This window comes from Schistocerca gregaria, chromosome 5 (assembly GCF_023897955.1).
Source record: "Schistocerca gregaria isolate iqSchGreg1 chromosome 5, iqSchGreg1.2, whole genome shotgun sequence".
Lineage (NCBI taxonomy): Eukaryota > Metazoa > Arthropoda > Insecta > Orthoptera > Acrididae > Schistocerca > Schistocerca gregaria.
Window position 1 is genome coordinate 65099187 of NC_064924.1, and position 18356 is coordinate 65117542.

The 18356-nt window shown below is 41.9% G+C and overlaps 1 protein-coding gene across 1 annotated transcript in view; it reads left to right on the forward strand.

Moving 5' to 3' along the window:
* LOC126271878 (glucosidase 2 subunit beta) overlaps window positions 1-18356 on the forward strand; it is a 188638-nt gene that overhangs the window by 54324 nt on the left and 115958 nt on the right. Inside the window, exon 3 of the mRNA XM_049974230.1 lies at window positions 18158-18333. Within this exon, the coding sequence (XP_049830187.1) occupies window positions 18158-18333 (176 nt within the window). The remainder of the gene's footprint in view (window positions 1-18157; window positions 18334-18356) is intronic.

Consider the following 18356-nt stretch of genomic DNA (forward strand, 5'->3'; position numbering starts at 1 on the left):
TTTTCCCTTCCACATCCCACCATACTGCATTTTATCACTTCTCTATAGCTATTTTATCTTCCCTCATCTCTTACCTGATTCTGTTTCTTAGGTGATATTGCAAAAAATAAAACTGACTATCCAATCTTTTCCCCTTGTGAAACCCCTTACTATTCAGTTTTCAGAGGAGGGAGGGGGTGATAGTCTTATTCATTTCTCCGTTAGCCCCAATGAGAATCTAATAACCAATCAACCACACGTAAAAACTTACGATAAAAAAATCAAATCCTGAAGTTAATTCATATATTTGAAACATGGTCTTACTGGAGCTGAACTAACAATGTACCAGTAGTTGAAACAACACATAACTGTCACAGAGATGCTTCAGGAAGTCAAATGAGAATCCCTAGAGGGAAGGTGAAATTCTTTTCAACAAACACTGGGATATTTAGAGAAATGGTATTTGAGTGAACAATTGTACTGCCACCAATATAAATTGTGCATAAGGACCACAAAGATAAGATTCGAGAAATTAGGGCTCATAGTTGGAAAAGAAAGGAAATGACTAATAATGTGCTGCCCGCATCTCGTGGTCGTGTGGTAGCATTCTCGCTTCCTGCGCCCGGGTTCGATTCCCGGCAGGGTCAGGGATTTTCTCTGCCTCGTGATGGCTGGGTGTTGTGCGTTGTCCTTAGGTTAGTTAGGTTTAAGTATTTCTAAGTTCTAGGGGACTGATGACCATAGATGTTAAGTCTCATATTGCTTAGCTCTTTTTTTTTTTTCCTAATAATAATGGTGCGGGGTACCCTCCACCATGCTCTGTGCAGTGGTTTGTGAAGCATCGATGTAGATGTAGAAGTAATAGACTGGTGTAGAAGTAATCATAATAAATGAAACAAATAGTACTACTTACATCTTTGTGGTGAGAATAGTTTCTTGGGTAGCATCTTTGGAATTATGTTGTATATGAATTCTGGAGCAGTCATATTACTCCAACCAGGCAGATGGAGTTGTGAAAAGCTAAGTTTCATTTAACTCCTCCATTCTGGAGTATACTTTATCTATGTTAAGATTATCAAGTGGTATTACAGGGTCTGTAAGCTGTAAAGAAACTCCAATTTATCTGTGTAATAACGAAAAAGACAATGAATTGAAAAGCTACAGAGTAGATTCATTAATCCCGTAAACCCAAAGGTGGTTGAGTGATAGAAAGATACTCTTGGAGGCGTGCATAGAATTTTAAGCATTATGAATTTTATATCGGGGAAGCATTGAGAGACTTATAACCCAGAATTTGAAATTTGGTAGTAGATTGTAGTGTAAGATAGCAGTCTGCCAGTTGAGTGTGTATGTTATATTAGGTAACCTTCCATTGGGAAAGAGTATTCATAGAACTGCAACTGACGCCTGAACACCAGGAAACTAACATGCACTGATAATGGCTAGACAGTAGCCGCAATCTGTATTTGCGTAATAAAACCTGTATGTATGTTATATGTTTGCACTGACTTTATTTCTGTATGATGCAATAAGGAATCTGTTTTCACACCAGACTGCCAGGAAAACTTAAGAAAATGAATACATTTATAGCACTGGTTGTGCAACTACAGTAAGTCTGCACCTGAAGAAATGATTTTGACGTATGTTGTGGTAAAAATGTTTGGAAGAGGTTTAGGTTATAAAAACAACACAACTGTTGCTTGTTGGTTGGTGGACTGTGAATAACCATGTCTGTGGAATGTGGACCCATGTATCAGGGAAAATGAAGGAAAATTATCTGAATTCAGTGAACCAAAAGGAATTGTGGTATTGAAACACACTATATTATTTTGGGTCATTGTGATTGCAGACAAGGTTGGTGGTCAGTGACTTTGAACTGTCCCTGTTGTTAGTTATTCAGAAACTGTGGAAAAAATTGTAGAGAAGCTACCTCATGCTGATTAGTGGATACCTTTTGAATGAGAGAGGATGCTATTGTTGTGGCCGTATCTGTGTTTCAAGTTCCTGTTCCTTGAAGTTGAACAGTTATTAATGAGGCCAAATCAGTCCAGGATGATATGGGAGATCCTGAGGGAGGGTTGGAATAGACTATGAGAAGAAGGTACACAGTAGTGGAATAGGTACATGGAAGAGGGAAACACATATGAGATCAATAAAATCACTAGTATTGTGAACTTGTTACAATTGCTTACCCAGGATGAAACACACGTATTAGCCAGTCTTGATAGAAATACACTGACAGAAGAAAAATGGCGACACCAAGAAGAGTTGTGCGACATAAATGCAAGTTGGTAGGAATCAGAAAGATGATATCTATTCACATTTCATGCCAGTCAAACAAGAGTGGTGCTAGTTGTGCCACTATGGAATACAAATCAGGTTTGCTTTAAATACATGCTGTAACAGTTGTGAGCATTAGTTACCTTTGAGACTGGGTGTTATGAGTTGATGTTAGTCAAGAATGCCTTTAAGGTGACAGACACTATTATCAACACGTCACTGAGTATGAATGAGGTCATGTTAATAGGCTACAAGAAGTTGAATGCTCCTTCTGCAAATTTGCAGAAAGACTTTACAGAAATGTAGCCCCTGTATGTGACTCCACCAGCGGTGGTCACAAGAATGTGCAGTTGCAAGGGGACAGGGCTGTGGATGGCCACGTGGTACTACACACATGTTCAGTGTGTTACTCTGGCGCATCATACTGCATCTGCAACAGCAATTTTAGCAGCAGTTGTCACCACAGTGCCACAGTGAACTGTTACGAATCACTTATTTCAAGGACAGCTCCAAGTTGGACACTCTGTAGTGTGCATTCCACTGACCCCAAACCATCACCATTTGCGACTTCAGTGGTGTCAAGCAAGAGCTCATTGAAGGGCAGGATGAAGGTCTGTTGTGTTTTCTGATGAAAGCTGGTTCTACCTCGGTGCCAGTGGTTGCCTTAATTTGCTTATGAGGCCACCAGTTAAGGGCTAGCAACCTGAAGTTATGGTCTGTGGTGTGATTTCGTATGGCAGTAAGAGCACTGTCGTGGTTATCCATCATGCCTGACTGCAAATTTGTACATCAGTCTGGTGATTTGACCGGTTGTCCTCCCATTCACAAACAGCATTCAAGTGGCGATTTCAAACAGAGTGACTCTCACCCACATACTTCTGTTATAACCCAACATGCTCTACAGAGTGTCGATGAGATATGTTGGCCTGCTGAATCACCAGATCTCTCTCCAATTGAGCACATACAGAACATCATGAGACAACAACTCCTGCATCATCTACAAACAGCATTACGTGTCCCTGTATTTACGTGGATAGGCATGGAACTCCATCCTGTAGACTGACATTTGGCACTTGCATAATACAGTGCATGTAACATTTGCATGATGCTTGCAGTCAACATCTGGCTCTTACATTGGTTATTAATGTACCAGCATTTTACATTTTTAGTGACATATCTTGTTCGTACATTAACCTGTGATCTTGCAATGTTAATCATTTAAATATGTGACCTAGACAAATGCATTCCCAAAATTTCATTACTCTACATTAAGTATTTTTTGGTGTAGTGAATTTTTTTCTCATCTGTGTGTATCTAGGGGAGAACTGAAAACCAACAGCAGGATAGCAAATATGTGTTAAGAAACTAAGGATTGCAATGAGTTGAAGTCCATGTATGTAAAGCCAACCTACCACAGCAGTAAAATTTTATATGCCTATTAGCTGTGCAAATGATGTAGAAATTGAAATAATGGTTGATGAGGCAAAAGAAAGTATTCAGAATGTTAAGAGAGATGAAAACTTACTTGTGATGGAGAATTAAAATATGATAGAAAGGGGACTAGTAGAACATTGACTGGAGGGAAGGAATGAAAGAAGGGTACAACATATTAGAATTTTGGACGCAGAATGATTGAATCATTGCTGGCACTTCGAGGAAGAATATTGTGTACATGGAAGAGATGTGAGTACACTGGAAGATTTCAGGAATGTTATATAATGATAAGACAAAGATTTTGAAATGAGATTTTAAACTACAAAACATTCTCAGGTGCAGATTCTGACTATAATTTACTGATTATGATCTGTTAATTAAAACTGGAAACATTGCAGAAATGTAGGAGGTCAATGAAATTGAACCCGGATAAACTGAAAGAACCGCTGGTTATGTAATGTTTCAAATGCAGCATTTACTAATAGTTAACTAAAACGAATACTACAAGAATAAAAATAGAATTTCTGGTAGTTTACTGTCGAGTTAAGATTTTCACAAATGTTTTATTCGTATCTTACAGAAACTAGAAGTACGGCAATAAACAGCCTTTTAAACACGTCGCTAACGGCAATCAAGTAATTTATAGCAATACAACAATTTAAAAATTAAAAAAAAACACAGACGCTATTAGTACAGCAATCAAATACCTTTTAAAACATGCCGCTAATGCCAATCAAAGTAATTTATAGCAATACAACAATTTTAAAAAAATTAAACAACATAAGTAAACAGGCTACTAAAGTAAATACAGAACTTGTTAATAAAGTACGGTGAGGTAGTGAAGCTACCAACACCGCCATTAAAAAAAAATTAAACAGGTCTCAGCAAACACACGATTAATGGCAATAAAAGAAATTTACAAACTTGGAGGAATCTAACAAAAATTTAAACAAAATGACCTGGAATATCATTAGAACACAACAGATATGGCGGACCCATGTAAGGCAGCCACAAATCACCCACTCAGGGATGCTCAGGCTAGACAGAGTACTGACATATTTAAATACGCCCATAAATGCAATTGCCGCTCTCAGGCTGGTCACTGCACTGACTTTTAGCCAGTGAAAACTTGTTATAAGATGGCTTAACTTGCTGACAGAATTAGAGCTAACCTTGTGCAAGGAAACATTACACCACACAGTCCTGAATGAGCGACCACATGATCAACCAACAAGAAGCATGAATTTCCATACAACTCACAACAGAATAGCTAAACAATTAAACTGCCAAAACAACACCTCCCATTGGACAGTAATGAGAGGAGGAGGAAAGATCACTGTCTTCAATTACACCGGTGCCATGGACAGGAAACCCGGTCGCCGGAGGCCACAGGGCAGAAGAGACACTGGTTACACAAAATTATTACTTAATGATTAAACCTTCCGCGAACTGAACTTGCAATTATGCTCAAACAGGTGGTACACAACCTCCGATGGCAAGGATCCACACATCCGACCGTACACGCGTAGCTAGCATACCCAACACGCTACGGTCACGCGACAACAGCTCTGTCAGCTGAGTTCACGTTTTCTGTGCAACGTTGACGGGTAGTGATCGCTTCTTCATGTTAGGTGTCCCCTTTTAAACTCCAGTGTTGAAACAGAGGATTTAAAGAAGCTTGTTAATGTCCCACCATGGCGAAATGAATGGCAACTACTCGTGGGGCGATTCTGTTTACAACCAACACGCAGGGAGCTCTTCCGTCAACTCGACCTGCTCGTTACACACAACCAAGATACATAACCCCAGGTGACTAAGTACAACCGACCATGCCTGCTATGCGCTGGAGAGCCACACTGCCCTCCTGTGTCCACCACACTCTCTCCGTCCAATGCCCCTACTTCCGCGCCACCACACGAGGCTACAACCAGTCAAAGCCCTCACTTCCTCCATAGCAGTTTCCGGAAGCAAAAATGCAGATATCGATAGCAGAGGGAAATGACAACCAAGCAGCCACTTAATCACAGGCAACATATCAAACAAACATGTCAGGGGAAGAAAAGGAAAACCAATGCAATCTAAACACAAGGTGTAGCAAGAGTCGATACACAGCTCAACCTCCCCCTCTTAAACTGGAAGCATATATTCCCAAACCCTACAAGAGAAATGTTCACCTCAACTTAACCTGACTCAGATGAACTCGATACTGCTTTCCCACTTGATTGTCCCAAACTAAGAGATTCACTGGACCCAATCGTCTCTCAATGGTACACGGCCCAATAAAACGAGGAGTCAATTTTCCCAGCCTGTCGACTTGTTCGTCTCTCCCCGGGTAATTATGAATATAAACTTGATCACCAGGCTTGCCCTGAAACTGATGCCGACACCGGTTATAACGAACGGCTTGTCTATTATGAGCAGCAAGATTATGCCTGGCCGTACCCCAGTTTTCTTTAACAAGTTGGGGAGTAATAACTGCCGGAATTAGGTCTTGAATCTTCTGCAAATTAATAAGAGGAGAATTAACAGGAAAAGTAAACATCAGAGAAGCAGGGGTTGCCTTGATGGATTTATGACACGCGGTGTTAAAGGCAGAACTAATCCACCAGAGATTTGAATCCCACTTCCTAGGAGAATCCTGATGGTAAATAATAAGAGCAGATTTCAAATTGCGGTTCAACCTTTCCACAATAGATCCCTGAGGATAATATGGAGTTGTGGTAATATGCTTTATCCCGTTCTTGAAGGTAAACGCCCTAAACTGAGCCGAACGAAAAGCGGGAGCGTTATCACTAACCAATTGTTTAGGCGGTCCGAATACACTGAAGATGTTGAGTAAATGAGCAATGGTAGTGAAAGCATGTACATTTCGACTTGGTATAATCCAAGTAAACCTAGAAAAGGCATCGATCACTACCAGAATATATTGATTACCCTGCTTAGTCCGGGGTAACGGACCCACATAATCGATGTACAATTAGTCCATAGGGTAAGCCTCACGCTCCGAACTGAGCAACCCTTGCCCCAATGCGTTACTGGGCTTAGCAATACAGCATTCCTGACACTGTGCTACCATCTGTCTTATATCTCGCTCCATACAAGGCCAAGTGAGAAATTCCTTCACTTTCTGTAATGTCTTATAGGTGCCTAAATGTCCCCTGAGAACAGATTGATGAAAATACTGAAATACTGGTCATACTAAGGTTTCTGGTTAACAAATTCTAAGTTTCCGACCGTCTCCCCCTTTTTTTTTTACACAGAACTCCTTTGTTCACAACATAGGGGCCTACCTCCTCGCCCCCTTTCAGCCTTCTCCTAATGTCATCGAGGTTAGGGTCCTGTTCCTGTTGCATACGTAGATCGACGAGAAGCTGGGGAATCTCTCCCAACACCATACAACTAAAATCCTCTTCCCCGCTCTTCTGATTGTGATCAACACTGGGTGAGCTATCAAACATCCGACTTCGCACGTCGGCCACGACATTGTTAGTTTCCCTGATATGTTTAATAGTAAACTGAAAGGCGGAAATTCACACAGCCCACCTCACGATTCTCCCTGTTTTACGTGGGCGAGCCAAAATCCAACTCAGGGCCTGACTATCAGTTTCAAGACCAAAGGGTCGATGCTCCAAATAGAATCGATACTTTTCTAAAGCAAAGAGGACTGCTAATGCCTCGCACTCATTCACTGAATACTTGAGTTCGGCATTTGTTAACTGGTGCGGCACATATGCTAGTGGCTGCCTCTGCCCGTCCCCTTCTTGGAGAAGAACCGCAGAAACCTGAGTTAGAAGAGTCACTTTGCACAATAAAACTCTTACTAAAATCAGGAACGCCTAATACCAGAGGATTGGCAATCGCTTCTTTGATCTGGTTGAAGGCTGCCTGCTGTGCGGTTCCCCATTCAAACTTAACTCCCTTATGACGAAGTTCATTAAGGGGTGCCACCAATTGAGCGAAGTGGGGGACAAAGCACCTAAAATAATAAGCCATGATAATAAATTTAGCAATTCTCCTTTTATCACTAGAGGGCGGTAGTGTTCTTAAGGCCTTTGTACGATCCTGGTCAATATGTATACTTCGGCCCAATACCAGGTGTCCCAAAAACAGGACCTGTAGACGAGTGAAAGTGACCTTTTCGGGTCCGACTGTCAAACCGGCTTTCTGCAGCCTAATGAATAACTGCCGGATATGCTCAAGATGTTCTTCAAATGACTTACTATAGATGACCAAGTCGTCTAAATAGTTATACACACAAACCAACTTCAAATCACCTGAGCCATTGTCCAACAATCACGTCAATACAGCTACCCCGGTAGCGAGACCAAAGGGAACCCTATTAAATTCGAAAAGATTCCAGTCTGTGCAAAAGGTGGTAACATGCTTGGTAATAAGCCTGATTAAGATCAAGGACCGTGAACCAATTTGTACCCGCAAACCAAGTGAACGAATTATGAAAGTCGGGAAGAGGAACCGACTCCAACATGCATAGGACGAAGTCGAGGGTCTGATGACTCCCTCTTCGAGGAATTAAGATATTTTACACCTCAAAACCTTGACCTTAGGTGGTGACAAACGATATGGAGACTGACTAACGGGAATTGGGTCACTAAGGCGAATCTTATACTGAAGAACTTTGGTAACTCTTAGTCGATCACAGAGAAGCTGGGGAAAATCAGCTAACAACCTACCAAGACGAGAATCCTGATCCACCGAGAGATGCCCCAGATCAAACTTGCCTGCTTAGACTGCCAAGACCCTAGGACCCACACGTTGCACCCGCTGCGTACATTCACAAAAACTAAACTTCAGTTTAGGCTTAAACTTAAAGAAAAAGGTATGCCCCGCACAATCCAAAACCAAACAAGTTTTATTAATAAAGTCACACCCAAGAATCAAGTTAGCCGACAATCCTTTCTTCAAGGCAAAACATATGGGCCAAGAAAATTCTCCCACGGACAAACCCCCACAAACCCATCCTTACAGGGGTAACAGCTATCAGCCTATCAGTCAAACATAATCTCTGAACCATGGATGGAATCAAAGGCGAGTAATATATGCAAACTCCAAGTACCAATCTAAATTCAACAAGGAAATAGAACTTCCAGAATCCAACATCCCACAGACAGGTTCACCTCCCACACTACAGCAAATATATGGCAACGAGTAGATCGGGGCAGCAATCACTCGGGCACACCTGGCTCGATAACTCCGAGTTCCTCTTTTACCAACAACCTGGTGTCATCTGTTAGCTCTTGGCGTTCAAGGAGCACGCCATTCCCTAACAAAATGCCCCACACTTCCACATCTGAAACATCATCGATCCTCCTGCTTATTCACATCACTGGAAATTCCCCGTCTCTCCTTAACCTGTAGATAAGTTTGAGATAACTGCTTCCTACCCTAATCGGGCAGCCGGTTCTCAAGAGACAATGCTGAGATACTACCCACTGCCTTATCCAACTCCTGCCAATTGACAGGACGCTTCCTGAAGACGAAATCAGATTTATCCACCGCTTGCATGCCTTTTAAAATCATCGAAACCAGTTCTTCCTCCGGAAGCCCTACTAACAATGCCGATGACACTAACCTGACTCTATCCACATACTGTCGCAACCCCTCGTCCTTCCATTGCATACGCCAAATATAATTACACTCCAGCTGCCGCCGGAGTCCTCTGGTTAATTTTTTATCAATGGCCCACAGCGTTATCTGAGTTAAAGACAAACCTCCTTCCATTGCTTGCGAGATAAATTGCCTTAACTCATCTCCCACTAACGGATACAAGAGCCCTAAGATCAGCTGATGAGAAACTCTAAATGCTTGTGCATGCTGTTCAAGCCGAACCAACAACCACAAGAAATCTTCTACTTGTTCAGGATGATCTATACGTAACTCCCTGATATCCGTAAACAAATACATGATCGGATTAGGTAACTTGGAATACGCCGCCTGGCTGCCACTCACAGAGTCACAACTACCCTCTCGACTCATCCCATCGCAGAACTCTAATTCCTCTCTTCCCTCTCTTCCCTCAGAGAGTCCCTTTCTTAGTTCCAAACAAGTACACAAGATCAAGTTGCAATGCACTTATTCTCTCCTGCAACCCCACCCACGACTGCTTATCTGAGCCACTTAATTCAACTGACCCTAAATCACGTACCCGATTACTGAGGTGAGCTAACTGAGCCCGCACCCTATCTAATTGCCTCCCACTAGGCTGAGCATCCTCTAAGAAGGATATAGTATCTCTGAGATGATCAACCGCCTCATGCAAGAATTTTGCTGCTGCCTTACACTCACCAATCCAGTGTGATGACCACCAGAGCTGAAAGTGCAGACCGTAAACAAGCTGCCAGCTGCAACACACTTCCTTCCGTGGGCTGCTGGCAGATAGCTAAATCATACAACAAATGTTCCCTCTTCAACAAGTTTATTCTCGGGCACTTTCGCGGTTCCATAATTACTAGGACCCTGAAACAGAACAAACTAATCAGCTTTTGCACCACACAAAGATATCAGACAATGAAACAATTCCTCAAACTTGATTGTAAGCAACTGACCAAGAGACCGTAACCACTCTCTGCTACCGGAGCTGACACACAAAGTGGTTACGGTTACTACAAGCCACACCACAAGTTGGGAATTGGGGCCAAATTTCTAGTAGTTTACTGTCGAGTTGAGATTTTCACACGTTTTATTTGTATCTTAAAGAAACTAGCAGTACGGCAATAAACAGCCTTTTAAACACGCCGCTAACAACAATCAAGTAATTCATAGCAATACAACAATTTAAAAAAAATTAAACAACATTAGTAAACAGGCTACTAAAGTAAATACAGAACTTGTTAATAAAGTACGGTGAGGTAGTGAAGCTACCAACACCGCCATTAAAAAAAAATTAAACAGGTCTCGGCAAACACACGATTAATGGCAATAAAAGAAATTTACAAACTTGGAGGAATTTAACAAAAATTTAAACAAAAGTGACCTGGAATATCATTAGAACACAACAGATATGGTGGACCCGTGTAAGGCAGCCACAAATCACCCAGTCAGGGATGCTCAGGCTATACAGAATACTGACCAATTTAAATACGCCCATAAACACAATTACCAATCTCAGGCTGGTCACTGCACTGACTTTTAGCCAGCGAAAACTTGCTGAAAGAATTAGAGCTAACCTCATGCAAGGAAACATTACACCACACAGTCCTGAATGAGCGACCACATGATCAACCAACAAGAAGCATGCATTTCCATACAACCCACAACAGAATAGCTAAACAATTAAACTGCCAAAACTACACCTCCCATCGGACAGTAACCAGAGGATGAGGAAAGATCACCGTCTTCAATTACACCGGTGCCATGGACAGGAAACCTGGTCGCTGGAGGCCACAAAGCAGAAGAGACACTGGTTACACAAAATTATTACTTAATGATTAAACCTTCCACGAACCGAACTTGCAATTATGCTCAAACAGGCAGTACACAACCTCCGATGGCAAGGATCCACACATCCGACCGCACAAGCGTCGCCAGCGTACCCAACACGCCACGGTCATGCAACAATACGCTTTGTTAGCGAAGTTCACGTCTTCTCTGCAACGTTGGCGGGTAGTGACCGCTCCTTCATGTTAGGTGTCTCCTATTAAACTCCAGTGTTGAAATGGAGGATTTAAAGAAGCTTGTTAACGTTCCACCAAGGCGAAATGAACAGCAACTACTCGTGAGGCGATTCTGTTTACAACCAACACGTGGGGAGCTCTTCCGTCAACTCGACCCACTCGTTACACACGACAAACATACATCACGACCAACATAAATCACATGGCAACTCAGTACAACCGACCAAGCCTGCTTCGCTCTGGAGAGCCACACTGCCCTCCCGTGTCCACCACACTCTCCACGCAACGCCCCTACTTCCACGCCATCACATGAGGTTACAACTGGTCAAAGATATCACTTCCTCCATAGCAGTTTCCTGGAAGCAGAAAGCAGATATCGATAGCAGAGGGAAGAGACAACCAAGCAGCCACTTAATGACAGGCAACATATCAAAAAACATGTCAGGGGAAGAAAAGGAAAACCAATGCAATCCAAACAGAAGGTGTAGCACGAGTCGATACACGGCTCAGAAGCAGAGGATCAAATAGATAAAAAGATAATGCTCAATAGAAATCCTGGGTAATACATGAAGTATTGAATTTAATTGTGAGAAGGAGAAAATAAAATTGCAGCAAACAAAGCAGGCAAAACAGAATACAAATGTCAAAAAAGATAGATTGACAGGGAATACAAAATGGCAAAGTGGGAATGGCTAGAGTAGAAATGCAAAGCTGTGGAAGCATGGATGACTATGGGAGAGATGCTACATGAGGAAAATTAATGAAACCTTAAAAAAAAAAGAGAAGTTGCTGAGCTGGCAAGCCAGTATTAAGCAGAAAAGTTAGGGTGAAAGGTGGAAGGAAACTGACATAATGAACTTCAAAACAATGTAGAAAGGATAGAAGAAATATGTACAAATGATAGAAGAGACATGATACTCCATAAGTAATTTGACAGATACTTGGAGCACAAAGATGAAATGAGGCAACTGGAGTAGAAGACATTTCCTCAGAATTAGTGAGATGTGTGGAAGAACCAATTATGATAACATTGCGTATGATATGAGACAGGTGAAATGCACTGAGACTTCAAGGATGATGTAAAAATTCTTATTCCAAAGAAGACAGCTGCTGACTGATGTGAATATTTTCAGACCATCAGTTTAGTAAGTCATGGTTATAAAATAACTAACGGCATTATTTACAGAAGAAAGGAAAGACTGGCAGAAAGTGACCTTGGGGGAAGATCAGTTTGGTAAGAATACACAAGGCAATACTGATCCTACAACTTATTGTAGAAATCTATATTTTTAACAGTTACAGATTTAGATAAAGCTTTTGACAGTGTTTGTTGGTATACTTTCTTGAAAATTCTGAAGATGTCAAGAATAAAATACAAGAAATGAAAGGCTATCTACAGTGTGTTGAGAAACAAGACTGCAGTTGTTAAGAGTTGAAGGTAGTAATTGAGAAGGGAGTGAGGTAGGGTTGTGAGCTACTCTGATGTTATTAAATCTGCGCACTGAGTAGAGGAAACCAAGGAGAAATGTAGTAAGGGAAATACAGTTGATGCAGATGAAATAAAAGTCCTGAGGTTTTCTGACAGCATTGTCATTGTATCAGAGATGGCAAAGGACTTAGAACATCAGTTGTATGGAATGGAATGGTCATTGTCCTTTAAAGAGGTTATAGAATGTAAGGCAGCAAAACTGTAACAAGGGTAATGAAATGTGCATTCGAAACAGGTGATGCTACGGGAATTAGGTTAAGAAATGATGCATTTAAAGCAGTTCACGAATTTGGGATTTGGGCAGAAAAATAACATACTGTTACCAAAGCGAAAAGGACGTAAAATGCTGACTTGCAACAGCAATAAAAGTGTTTTTGAGAAAGAGAAATATGGTAACATTGAATACAAATTTAAATGTTCAGAAGTCTTATCTGAAGTGAAATCTTGTAGAGAATTGGTATGTGTGTTATTTATGATTTCAAAATGCGGTGTTACAGAAGAATGGTTAAGATTGCAGGTATAATTAATAAGAAGGTTCCTAGAAGTATAATAATGAGGTTAAATGGATGTAGGCTGCAGTGATGTAGAGATGAAGAGGCCTGCACAGGTAGAGTAGGGAGCTTTATCAGACCAGACTTTGGATTGTAAACAACAACAACAACAAAGAAGTAGTCAATTTTCTGCAGAAAATTGTGATGTAGCTTGGGTTGACTTCACAAGAACCTCAAAAGTAAAGCACCACAGTTGTCGCACGGGAGAACAATAACATCGTTGGTTTCAATTAAGCAGCTAGAATATAAAACTTCCTGGGAGATTAAAACTGTGTGCTGGACCAAGACTCAGACCTAGTACTATTTGAGTTTCACAGGAAAGTCCTCTACTGACTGAGCTATCCAAGTTTGACTCATGACCCACTCTCACAGCTTTACTTCTGCCAGTAACTAATCTCCCACCTTCTAAACTACACAGAAGTTCTCCTGCATACCTCGCATGATTAGCACTCCTGGAAGAAAGGATATAATGCAGAAATGGCTTAGCCAAAGCCTTAGGCATTGGTTGCAGAATAATTGTTCATTCTCTAGTGAAGTGTGCACTTGTTCATACTTCCTGGCAGATTAAAACTGTGTGCTGGGACTCTCTCTCTCTCTCTCTCTCTCTCTCTCTCTCTCTCTCTCTCTCTCTCTCTCCTCTCCCTCTCCCTCTCCCTCTCCCTCTCCCTCTCCCTCTCCCTCTCCCTCTCCCTCTCCCTCTCCCTCTCCCTCTCCCTCTCCCTCTCCCTCTCCCTCTCCCTCTCCCTCTCCCTCTCCCCCTCTCTCCAAGCATTAATCCCGACTTGCGGGTCTGCTGTTTTGCTACATTTCCCCTATTTCTCCCTATTGTGGACATCTTCTAGTTTTAAGCCAACAAAATGCATGTCTCCCCTGAGGTTGTCAGTCAATCTGTTTGGTGGTCTTCCTCTTGGTCTTGTTCCTCCTGGGTTGACGTGGAGTGCTGTTATTGCAACTGAGTTAAATGAGTTGTCTTGCTTTCTCATGACGTGGCTGTACCAGCGGGGATGGGTTTCTCTCACTTTATCGGTGATCAGCGTGACACCAAACCTTTGCCTGACGTCTGTGTTTTTTATGTGGTCACATTGTCAGTCTCATGGACCATCGAAGCATCTTCATCTCCAAGGTGTGTAACATTTGCTCCTGTTGTTTTGTCATAGAGTGACACTCAGTCCCATACATTGCTGCTGAGCATACCATGGCCATATATACTTTTGACTTTAGTTACTGAGGCAGCTTTTTATCGCAGAGGACTCCAGTGACCTGTCTTCACTTGAGTCAAGCTGCATTCACCCTCATCTGAGTATCGAGAGTTGTGTTGCAGTTTGAGGTGACGACAAACCCTAGGTACTTAAAATGCATGCAAGTCGTCTTTGCTGTACTTACTGTGCCTCTGGTTTGGGAACCGCATTCTAGGTACTCTATCTTTTGGACATTGAGATGCAGTCCATTTTCAGCCAGTCTGTCCTTCCACGTTTGAACCTGTCCTTCCACGTTTTGTGGCGGCTTGGTCGGCAAGTACCACATCATTTGCATAAAGAAGGGTCCGGGGATGTGAAGTATGTATGTCAGCTGTTGCCGTATCCATGCAAAGGATGAATAGCAATGGTGAAAGGGCAGAACACTGATGAACACCCACAGTGTATCAAAGGGCTGGAGAAATTCCAGCAGGACTCTGAACAACACTAGTGGAGTTACGGGACAAAAGTTGCAACCAGCTTACATACTCTTCAGGGACACCATGGCAGCAAAGAGCTCACCAAATAAGATCGTATAGGATACGATTGAAAGCCTTTTCTTGGTCTAGAAATGCCATGTGTACTCTCTTCTGTCTATCTCTGTGTTTTTCAATGAAAATGTGCTTGGCATGGATAGCATAGATGGTTCTGCATCCCTCAACAAATCCACACAGGTTTGGTGTTACATAGACAATACTTCTGAGTCTGCTATCAAGATCTTTAAAGTATGACAGAGGAGTCGAATAGGGCGATAAGTCGAGCAATAGTTCACGACTCCTTTTCCCTTCCAGATTGGAACTCTTATGTTAGTTGTCCGTGCGTGTGGAAGTTGTTTTTCAGCGATGATTCAGTAGAAGAGTGAGGCAAGGAATTCTGAAGCAGGCATTCTGAACATTTTCCAGATTCCCCCTGGTAGGTCATCTGGGCCAGTTGCTTTTCCATTTTCCATCTTGCTGATGGAAAGCATAACTTCCTCAGGTGTAATTGACGGGACGGATTCTAAGGTAGGATCAGGACTAGTAATTGGTGGATGCGTAAACTCTTTGTTGCTGATGTTGTGAAAGTAGTCTGTCCAACGCTGGAGAATAGATTGTTTATCTCTTAGCAGTTTGGCGTCAGCTCCCTTTTAGTGCATGACATGTCCAGTGTCCTGAGTTGAATGGTGACGTGACTTAGCAAAATGGTAGATGTTGTTTTCTCCTGATGGTGTGTCAAGCTGGGCATACAGTGTCTGATAATACTGGTCTTTTGCTGCAGCTACTGCTCTTTTTGCTGCTGATTTCAGGTTGCGATATTTCTGGAGATCAGTGTCAAGTCACGAGTTCTGCCAAGTCTTATATACCATCTTTTTCTCTTTGATTGCTTGCTTGACTTCATCTGTCCACCATCAAGTTTGTTCGTCAATGTATTTTCTTCTAAGTATGGTTTTTCGCAGCGTTTTTGTCACTGCTTGATGTATTTGTTCCACTGCATCTTTCCACATATCTTCAACTGACTGATTGTCAATCTTCACGAAGAAGTTTGCAAAGGCTGCCATCAACTTGTTTCACTGGGTATTCGTTCGCCACCACTTAATTCGCTCATGCCCAGTCTTAGGTTTAGGTTTGGGTTGTATAACACACTTGCGAATATCGAGGACAAGCAATCGGTGTTGAGGGGCGATGCAGTCATATGGAATTACTTTGGTATCCATTACCAGCTTCATGACTTGTTGACAAAGTAGCCAATAATCGATCTGAGTAGCATGACCTCCACTTGTAAAAGTAGCCAGATGTGTTGGCCTCTTTTTAAAGTATGTGTTGGTCACAATGAGATCACGAGTTTCTGCAAAATCAAGTATCCGACATCCATCATCATTCTGCACAGTGAACCCATGCCCTCTATGGCATCGCGTATATCCTTCTTTGTGGGCCCCGACATGTCCGTTTAAATCTACTCCAACAATGATGGACTCATCCTGGGGAATTGCTCGAAGGAGGGCATACAGACTGTTCCAAAACTTGTCCTTCTCATCCTTAGTGCATCCAGTTTGAGGCGCATAGCAAGCTACAGTGTGGGCAGTGATAGCTGTTGAATCAATCTTGGACATAAGTCTTTCAAACACCCTGTTGAGACTATTGACATTGTTACGGAAGTCATGGTCAACGACTATTGTTCGGCCGTTTCGTGGACTGGGACTCAAATGTGCAAGATAAATATCTCAGAATTGAGTTCCAGTGTGGCACTGTGTGTGTGTGTGTGTGTGTGTGTCAGAGAGAGAGAGAGAGAGAGAGAGAGAGAGAGAGAGAGAGAGAGAGAGAGAGAGAGATAGAGAGAGAGAGAGAGAGAGAGAGACCATTTATACTGTTGGGAAATACCATTATCAACACATAATGGAAATGAAACTGACTATTAAAATGATAATGTAGAATAGAGGACTGTCTTCTTCTAGAATGAAATTTTCACTCTGCAGCAGTGTGTGCACTGGTATGAAACTTCCTGGCAGATTAAAACTGTGCGGGCAAGTGCTCTACCAACTGAGCTACCCAAGCATGACTCACGAGCCATCCTCACAGCTTTAATTCCATCAGTATCTCGTCTCCTACCTTCCAAACTTCACAGACGCTCTTCTGCATACCTTGCAGAACTAGCACTCCTGGAAGAAAGGATATTGCGGAGACATGGCTTAACCAGAGCCTGGGGGATGTCTCCAGAATGAAATTTTCAATCTGCATGAAGTTTCATACCAGCACACACTCCACTGCAGAGTGAAAATTTCATTCTGGAAACATCCCCCAGGCTGTGGCTAAGCCATGTCCCTGCAATATCCTTTCTTCCAGGAGTGCTAATTCTGCAAGCTATGCAGAAGAGCTTCTGTGAAGTTTGGAAGGTAGGAGACGAGGTACTGGCAGAATTAAAGCTGTGAGGACGGGTCGTGAGTCATACTTGGGTAGCTCAGTTGGTAAGGCAAAGGTCCCGGTTAGTCTCAGTCCAGTATACAGTTTTAATCTGCCAGGAAGTTTGTGTCTTCTTCTCTTTGAAAAGATCTAGTGTGTAGGATGCAAGTAGTTTCTAAAACTGCTTTAAACTGGGAATAAATGTTCTTTTAGACAACATTAAGTAGAAAAGACATTGTGTTTTGTAGTACCTATAACCACTCCTTATTTCAACAGAAAATTGATTTACTATCCGGATAACAATCCAAATTAATGTTTCGGTTTATGTAATGTGCCATACAACATGCTGAATGAATATACATATTATTCTTGAACTGGAAGGGGTGATAGGATCTGAAGATGGTTTGTTGTGAATACCCTTTACAGTTAATAAATACTCTTTGATCTTACTACTGATTATGAAATATTGAGGAGACAAGTGGCAGTGCTGCTTACCTTTTCCAGTTTCATCAGGTGAAAGATCTTTTCTCGCTACATATATTACTTTAATTTTTGAATTCCATTGTTTTTAAGATAAAATCCATTGATACATGTTAAGGAGTGAACAGGATGTCATTTCTTGTGTTGTTGCTTTCCATGATAAATCCACTCAGTACTAAATAACAGTCTTCTGCGGGTTTAGATTGTTGCGATACTTCTGATGAGTATGAGAGTCATGCAAATTGTGTTAATAACTGCAATGATCTGGGGAAAGCAGCTCGAATGGAAGCACAAAAACTTGCAGAAGTTGCTAAGATTGGCAGTGAAATGAGAGCAGCACTAAGCAGAAAAGGAAAGCAGTTGCGCCAGGAAAAGCAGGTAAGATACCTGTTTGCATTCTG